The sequence below is a fragment of the Myripristis murdjan genome, chromosome 3 (genome assembly GCF_902150065.1).
Source record: "Myripristis murdjan chromosome 3, fMyrMur1.1, whole genome shotgun sequence".
Taxonomy (NCBI): domain Eukaryota; kingdom Metazoa; phylum Chordata; class Actinopteri; order Holocentriformes; family Holocentridae; genus Myripristis; species Myripristis murdjan.
Window position 1 is genome coordinate 2,288,209 of NC_043982.1, and position 9,011 is coordinate 2,297,219.

The 9,011-nt window shown below is 41.2% G+C and overlaps 1 protein-coding gene across 1 annotated transcript; it reads left to right on the forward strand.

The window, feature by feature from the left end:
• The first annotated feature begins 482 nt into the window (after nucleotides 1–482).
• Nucleotides 483–4,302, forward strand: mesd (mesoderm development LRP chaperone). The gene is made up of 3 exons (XM_030048604.1): nucleotides 483–672; nucleotides 1,232–1,464; nucleotides 2,889–4,302. The coding sequence occupies exons 1-3, from the start codon at nucleotides 517–519 to the stop codon at nucleotides 3,151–3,153; spliced, it is 654 nt and encodes a 217-aa protein (XP_029904464.1). The 5' UTR covers nucleotides 483–516; the 3' UTR covers nucleotides 3,154–4,302.
• The last annotated feature ends 4,709 nt before the right edge of the window (nucleotides 4,303–9,011 follow it).

The following is a 9,011-nucleotide window of genomic DNA, read 5'->3' on the forward strand; positions in this document are numbered from 1 at the left end:
TTAACATGTGAACTATAACTTTCATGTTTGAAAACAACACATTTCACATGAAATCACGTGAGATTTACATTTTCACATTAATTCTACACTTTCACATGTGGCAGGATACTTCTTATGTGGACTATAATTTTATGTGAAATAATAACATGTGGTTGCAGATCATATGGAAAAGCCAACATGAAACATGAAACCCATTTTCCTTCACAGATCCTGCCATTCCTTATTTTGAATTTAAAATCAGTTATTGTGAATTTCAACATATATTTTGATGAACGATATTTAGCAAGCTTTTGCGACCCTGCGTTAGCCACTGGGTTTCAGACAGGATGACTTTAATGCTTTGTTTTTTAACCCTAACATAATGCATGCTTCAGCAGAGAGAACACAGTGGTGATCTGTCAGCAGGGCTTTATTGTGAAGTTTACTTGTGTGGTGTTCGCGTCTTCCTGTAAGCGCGCCCCTCCCGTCTCGTGACCAGCACAATGCTCAGCCAATCACGACGCACCATCTGTAAACATGGCGTCTGACTTCAGGTGGAAGTGTGTAGTGCTCTTGGTTCTCGCATATTTATTGTGTGTTACAGCGGCAGACGGTCCAAATAAACCCAAGAAAAAGAAGGATATCCGGGACTACAATGACGCGGACATGGCACGGCTGCTGGAGGAGTGGGAGGTCAGTCAGCGTTAGCGCCGTGCTCTTCAGCCAGGCAGCCTGCAGGCGCTGCTAGCCGCGGGCAGCGCTCAGCTAGCTAAGTGTGCATCTTCAAAAACCTCCTCAAAACGTGTTCGTCGGCGATTTGCTGACTCGACAGGGACATGTCGTGAATGTTACGTGTTAAACTCAGAGGTTGCTATCTAACTGTTGCTGTTGCCGGTGTTTGGTAGCGCTGGTTTTGACCATTCACGTCGTCCAGAAATCTAGGCATGTAATAGTGCCTTCCCTGTTTGGAGGGCTACATCCCTGTGGAAGTATGATTCCACGCGGGCTTTTGTATCAGTAGTGTTGCTCTTCATTGGGCTTGCAGAGTACCTGCTCGTGAAGGTCTTGCATGATATCTCGGCAGGACCATTTATATTTGTTTAATAAATCTATGCTGACATGGCTTCTGAATTCTGCAGAGAGAGAGAGAGAAAATAAGTCAGACCATATTCCTGTCCACTTCCTGCTTCCCTTACTTGTCAGCTGACTCCTCGTCCCTCACACCAGAGCTTTTCTCCTCTCTGCCCCACAGAAGGACGATGACATCGAGGAGGGTGACCTGCCAGAGCACAAGAGATCGCCACCTCCCATTGACTTCTCCAAGGTGGACGCGTCCAAGCCCGAGGAGCTGCTGAAGATGTCCAAAAAGGGGAGAACTCTGATGGTGTTTGCTACCGTGTCAGGAGATCCCACTGAGAAAGAGACGGAGGAAATCACAGGCCTGTGGCAGGGCAGCCTCTTCAACGCCAACTATGACATTCAGAGGTATTTACACCACCCACCACACTGTAACACTGGGCTTTCTGTGGGCTGCCACATCTGAGAAGATAAGATAAGATAAGATAAGATAAGATAAGATAAGATAAGATAGACTTTATTGTCCTATTGGGGAATTGCTCTTGGACTCAAAGTGACTGCACCACATAGCATTTATCTCCAGGTATATTTAACAGCATCATACACTGACACGGGTTTTCATGTACTGCACCACCAAGATGACTTTCACAGTTGGTTATGGGGACCCTGAAAAAATGCTTTGATTTAGGATAAGTCACATAGAATTGATTTAGTTTTTTTTTTTTTAGTTTTTTTTTTTTCACATTGACAAGTACATTGAAAGTGGAGGGATTAAAGTAATCTCAAATTTTTGTGGTAGTAATTTGTGGTGAATTAAATTGTCATGAAAATAATGATGCACTGTGTGAAATTGAGAGTAGATAGAAGTAGGGACTGTTTAGACTCAGCTGATTTAAAAAAAAAAAAAAAAAAAAAAAAAAGCCAATTTTTTTTTTTTAGTGAATCAGACCAATGATGAGACCCATGTAGACGTAATCACCAAATTCTGTGCTTATTTTCAAGTTTTTGTTAGTTGAATGGAAGCAAACCCTCAGTAATGTTAAATAGCATCTCTTTAAACTATTCCTGATTTTGCTCAGGGCCCCACTTTGAAAACCACTGCGTTAACATTCACATACATTAATACGTCCACATGTCAAAGTTCATATATTCAACATAGAATATTGCTGCTAGGAAATGCAGTGGGAACAATTAAAAACAGTGAAATCAACAAAACCCAGATATTGCACATGGCCAGTGATGTATTGTTAAGTGCCTTTTGACAATCTCATGTCCCTTGAACAGAAGCAAACAAAACTGCTGCTGTGTAGGATCTTAATGTGACAACACTGCAGGACATAGAACCAAGTTCAACATAGGGCTGTATAGTAATAGTACAATAATAATAATAATAATAATAATAATAATAGCAAAAATAATACTGCTACTGTTAATAATAATGATAACAGCAGTGACAGCAAGAATAGTAATAATAATTATAGGTTTGACTGTAGTGAGACTGAGTAATACTAGGTGTATTTTACATGTTGACACTGCAAAGTGTTGCTGAGAAGGTAAAAGCTCATGTCCAGAGTGGAGAATGTCACACGGATCATTTCAGTGTTTTCTGTACCTTCCTAAGCACAGATTCTCATGTATACAGTGAAGACAGTGGTGACATTCCAAATCTATATTTCGTTCAGAACCATTCTGATATAATCACTCACAATGTAGGCATTGCTATAGGCATTGCACACACACACACACAAAAAAATATGTGTTTTCCATTATCTCAGATGACAGTCCAGCAGTGCATAATGCCTTCCTCAAGCTGTGCTCTCCCTGCCCCCCAGGTTTGTGGTGGGCTCCAACAGAGTGATCTTCATGCTGCGGGATGGCAGCCTGGCCTGGGAGGTCAAAGACTTCCTCGTGTCCCAGGAGCGATGTGTGGACGTCACTGTGGAGGGACAGGTCTTCCCAGGCAAAGCTGCCCAGAAGGACGACAGCAAATACAAGCAGCAGAATGAATCAACCACCAAGAAGAGCAAGAAGAAGGCGGAGGGCAAGAAAGCAGACTTGCAGGGGAACAGGGCCAGCCAGCTCAAGCAGGAGCTGTGATGGGATAACGCAGAGGGACAGGGGGAGCACAGGGCCTGTCTCCTCTGGGCCTCTCCGCTTGCAGATCTGACTGGGATTAGATTGTGCCATTGTGGTTGAGCTCGGCTTCATCTGACTCGACCACATCTGCCAGCATTAACCTCCTGAGGGGCTGCAGGACACACGAGGAGGCGGCGGTTCAAGCCAGCGTTGTGAATGAACTGAGTAAATGCTGTTGAAGCCTGGCATTGTATGTCTGCAGCCGACAGTGTCTTTCACACACCTCATTCATATTTGATGGTCAACATGTTGCAGTGTAAACTACACTGCTTACTCTTTTGAAATCTTCCAGGCTGTGTCACAAGGTGGTTAACTTATCACTTGTAAGGCTGGCACTGTCAGCTTTCTTTTTTGTCATCCCATTATAACTAGGGATCGACTGATGTTGAGTTTTCAGGGCCGATACCCACACCGATTATTAGCAATCCAGGACACAGATATTTAGGGCTGTTATTCATTTGTAGTAAATATGAAAATTGCATAGAAAGACCATGGAAATTTAAAAAATTGCAATACAGTTATGTTTAATATGATTCAAATGATATATTTAAAGGTCAGATCAGTGATGCTGGATCAGATTTGTGTTTGCTTTTCATCGAATTTCAGTCCCCATAAAACTGAAATGAAAACTGTAACCCTTCTGTCCTTAAGGCAGGTCAGTAGGGGCAACATGCTGCAACTTGAGGCTTTTCTGCTGTCTTTCAAATGGAGAGGGGCAGTCTGAATGCTTTTCATATCGGCGACCATGTAATTGAAAATTCCAGTACTGATTATTGAAAAATTTTGAGTTTTGGCCCCGATAATCGCCCGGTACTGATGATTGGTCAATCCCTGATTATAAGCCAATGCAAATGAATCATGCCCAGTTTATTTGAAAGGTGTTCAGAGCACTGTAAACAATGTACGTGTTTTTTGTTGTCATAATCATTATTTTGTGCCAGGAGGCTTGTTCAGTGTTGGAAAGTGTTTTCTTGGTACAAACAGCAGTAGGGTGATTCTGTAGACCTTTGTTCTGGATTCGACTGTTCATGTCCAGCGGTACAAGACAAGTAGCATTCACTCTTTCTGTTTGATTTTTCACTGAATGAGAAAATAAACATTTTGATATAATTGTGTGAGCACTTCCACTGCTGTGATGTGGGTGGGTGGTGGGGGTCTCCACATCTTAATTTCATCTGGATGTGACACGGTTCCTGACACACCCCTCTCACTGTGTCACCAAGGAGCATCGTAGGTGAGTGTGAATGGAGCGTAGGGGCGATGCTGTTTTGACATTCTACACAATAGCAGCCAGCTGGGGAAGGTCTTATGAGATGAAAAGCCAAATACCTGTCAGTGAATCTGTTCATGTGGGATCAGCACACATCAGAACACACAGCCCGGCTCCAGGCAGAGGGACACACAAAGGCTCATTAGTGCAGAAAATCCTCTGAGGATGCAGAAGATTTAGATGTGATAAGCTGTCACATACAGACGGACAGGGGACAAATGAGCAAATTGAGTCGATTTCTCTCAAGAGGAGGAAATAGGAAAAAAATGCCAAACAAAACAAGAAACAACCTTGTAAATCATTAATTAAATATGTAGAAGTAAAAATAAATACATAAAATATCATGTTACTGTTTTAGCAAAGAGGACAGTGTTCTATAAAGTTTAGAAATGGCAAAATATAACAGAGTAACCTACCTGCTCACTGTTCTCTGTTCTCCACTAATAATATGTCCGTTTGTGTCTGTGCACTTTCTGATGCTTTTATGAATAGGAGATGAAATGTGTATTCAGCAGTATAATTTAAAATGTAGCTGGGTGGGTTGCATTTATTTAAAAAAAAAAAAAAAAAAAGTACTACAAAGGAGAACAAATTGTACAAAAAAGCTTCTCGATTACAGTCATTGGCGTAATGCTCATCCTTCCTTCTGTGACGTGCTGCCACTCAGTAAACAATTTTTTATGGCACCCAAACTTCTCCTTTCTTGCTTCCATATCTCCAACGACAACTTCGGCTTCATATTCGGAGAAAATTCTCACTTTGTCCTGCGCTCCCATTGTGCAGTTTTCTGCCTAAGACAAGATGGATGGACAAACTCTGCACATCAGCATTCATGGAGGGCATTCTTCAGCACATGTTGTGGGTGTTCACAGGGTGGAGGTTAAGACTAGTTCACACACTGTTTCAGTTAGAGCAGTGTGTTGAGGAAAGGGAGTTGCATGCAGGTGTGCGTACGCATGGTTCTAAAAAATGTGACTGTTTTTTGTCATACTTTTACTCATTTGTATTTACATCACCTTTTAGTGTGGAACCCACGCACAGTTTTATAAATGAGGCCTTTTGACTCTAGAAGCTAGTTGAGTATTTGAAGACCATGTGTTTCATATGGTGGTTTCCATGGAGCTGCATCTTAACTGACTCTGTGATGCTGGGTGATGCTCATCTGAAATTATGTAATACGCTTAATAGATTTAAAAAGCGATTTAAAAATAATATTATTAGTAAATATGAAACAAAATTATGAACACTAGTGTACTTATGGACTGCCTTGGGATCCTTTGTATATATGCACATTTTGTTTTTGTGTCTCATTTATTTTATTATTTAAGTGAGCTGACGAAATCTTAGTAATGTAAGAAGGATAGGCAAAATAAGCTAAGGTTTCAGCCTATACCTTTTCGGTCAGTGTTTATTTGTATATATTATATATTTGTTTTGGTTTTCCACTGAAAGGAAATGAAATATTATTTATTGTTTAAATATTTGTGCATAAGATATTGTCTATTCATAGGTGTATTTGATTTCTGCCGCTTGAAAATGATCGAAATAAAACATTCAATCATTCATTCATCTGTGTTGACTGGACAGTGTGATGAAGCCCATTGCATCACAGTCTCACTCCAGCCAGATATGCAAAGTTGGCTGCCCTGACACAGGTCATTTCAGGCCTATGCTCAAGTCCAAAGGCACTGACTCCAGGGAAAGAGCTCATTGTTGCAGATGGTAACGGGTGAGGTTAGGTTTAGATTCCAGGAACAGCACGCCATGAGTGGGGAGCTGCTGTGTGTGTGGGTGTTTGGTCCGGCTTAGGCTGGGCATGTCAGTCCTGTTAGTTAGCTGCAGTTGGCATGTGTTCAATGTAGTGTTGCAAAATTCCCAGAATTTTCAAAGTTGGAAAATTTCCATGGGAATTTTTGGAAATTAACAGGAATTAATGGGAATAAACGGGAATTTTGGGGAAATTTTTGGGAATTTATATTCACTGCATTCACCCGGTCATATACATGTATACATAATAAACATTTTGGTTTGTTATAAGCAGATATGCATGCAAACATGTTACATTATAATGAATTTCCAGGGAATTTTCGGGAATTTTCCCTAGCTGAGTCAAACTGTGTTAACTCAGGCATAGGACTGTGTGCAGTACTATTGTTAAGGTGTGCATATGAAGTGGTTCAAACTACCCATTAAAATGCATAGAAATGCAGGAAATTGAATTGTGATGCTGATGTGATGATCGTCTGTCTCAGTGGAAGTGCTGTAGCCTAGTGGAGTATAGGCTACTGATTGATGAGGATCAAATGTGCTCGGAATTATTTGCATATGTGAATCATGGTGGACAGTTGAATTTGCATTGAATCATGCAACATATTTGTTTCCACCAAAATGCAAAGTTGACTGTTTATATTTAAGTTTTATATTTCAGTTTTATTTCACTCCCTTGGGTATGGGGATGATGATTTTACAGCATGCTGGCATTGTGGCCATTGGGTTAGAGGTGAGTCCTGAGTTCAGGACATTAGGGTTTCCATTTCCAAAATGGTGATATTGATGTTGACATTCATTTTATTGATTATTGTTTATTTTTGCCCCATTCACCTTAAGTTAACAACAACAAAAACAAAAATTTCCAAAATTCCAAAGCTTAAATTTCCATGGAAACTTTTTAAAAACCTCATTCAAATTGATGACAAGAAAAAAAATTAAAATTCCCAAAATTCCCGAGCCAAATTTTCCCGGGAATTTTCGGAAAAATTGAAAAAAAAAGTGACAGCAACAATCTTCTGAAAATTTCCAATATTCCTGAGCGAAGATCTTCGGAAACTTTCCGGGAAATTTACCGGAAACTTTCCACCCCTTTGCAACACTAGTTCAATGTACTGTGGCTGAACATGGCTAACATTTCAAATTTCTGCCATGTTGGTAGCAGTGCAGGTGCGTCTTGGCTAGGCTGACCGTATGTTCAGCCCCCAAACCGCAACCCTTAAGAGCTGCATGTTTGTGCACGTGCACATGTATGTGCTCATGCACGCACCATAAGTGTTTTCTTCAGGATGGTACACAGTTGTTTCAGCATTTCACGTTTGCCTTTGAGCATAAGCGCAGACTGCTGGCTAAATGGCAGACTGTGACACATTCTCTGCCAGCTGTTTTTGCAGCTGTTTGGATCCAGGCATCATCAGATTCAGCAGAAAACACTGAACATTTTGATGTTTGTTTAAAAGCGTGGGAATGAAGACATCCATAAAGTGTTTGCAGAGCAAGACGTCTTCCAGCCTCCGAGGGTCACAGGGTCAAAGGCCAAGGTCAGACTGCTTTGACCATGGCACCACTAGATGTAGCCACACATAAGATGTGGGGGTGAAAAGCGAAAAGTGGGACAATTTGGTAGAGATGATTGAAAACCAGGTCATTTTAGTGTTTTTGTCAGGACTTAGGATGCCCAGCTTGAAACTGGGACAATCCTGGACAAACCAGGGTGTCTGCTCACCGTAGTTTTGGCGTGCAGTCTAGTTGTAGTGGTCAGCATTGGGGAAACATTGTGATTATTCTGTGTGCTTGGAGATATCGTGGGTTTGGAGGCTCCCAGCCATCTTTCCCAGTTTCTGAGGTGCTGGAGGTGGTTTGTGTGGTTTTGGAGGAGAAATGTGTAGAGGTTTACCCACGTAGTGTCACAGCTCAGGTGTGGCCGGAGGTTTTTTCAGGCTGTGTTGTGCAGCAGTGTGTGTCAGAGGTCGGAGAGTGTCTGTGCTCTGACTGTTGGCTGGAGGCCAGGAGCTCCGGGCGGCTCCGGGGGGGTCAGCAGGCCGCTGGGAGGCCAGAGAGCACACTCAAACATCTGACCGCAGTGCAGCACTGTGTGATCCTTGCACTGCCTGAGATGAGGTGCATGTCGAGCTGCGTGGGTGGGTTTGCATATCTTTTAACATTTTATCAATTCTGATCTGATACTGATTCTGGTTCTTATCAGTCCCTGATTCATATTCTTTTCAAATTATTTGAGTACAAAAAAAATCCAATTGAATTGAAAGCAAAACCAGTCTAGTTCTGTGGTCCTCTATGAAGTCACTTACATGAACAAATCATGTCATCATACAGAATCCCACTTCTGTTTACAATCATAAAAATACAGAGCTATATGATATCATTGTCATTTTTAACAAAGCTCAAATAATATCAGTACATAACAGTACAAAATTCGCTGCCGAAATGAAGGACCTTCAGCTGTTTAAAATGAATAGAATATCTTCAAAATACACCTTCAACTTTGATCCATCTTTTGATAAGATGTGCAGCACGTTATTATAATTATCATTGTTTTTATTTATGTATTTGTCCTATCCTGGTGTAAAAAAAAACAACAACAACAAAAAAAAAAAAAAAACGAAAAACAGAGTGAACGGTCATGTTGCCAAAAAAAGGCAAGGACGGTTGCATGGCTTGTTCAGCCTGCTGATCCTGTTGGAATAAAACTGAATGCATTCATCATGACGTCTTCTGTCTGTCAGGTTTGTTTATTTTCGTTTACAAAAAAAAAAAAGTGCTG

Excerpts from the sequence above, each read along its gene's own strand:
- mesd (XM_030048604.1), top strand. The coding sequence starts at position 517 with ATGGCGTCTGACTTCAGGTGGAAGTGTGTAGTGCTCTTGGTTCTCGCA. Across the intron at positions 673-1,231 it reads GGCTGCTGGAGGAGTGGGAG|AAGGACGATGACATCGAGGA; the intron begins GTCAGTCAGCGT and ends TCTGCCCCACAG. Across the intron at positions 1,465-2,888 it reads GCCAACTATGACATTCAGAG|GTTTGTGGTGGGCTCCAACA; the intron begins GTATTTACACCA and ends CCTGCCCCCCAG.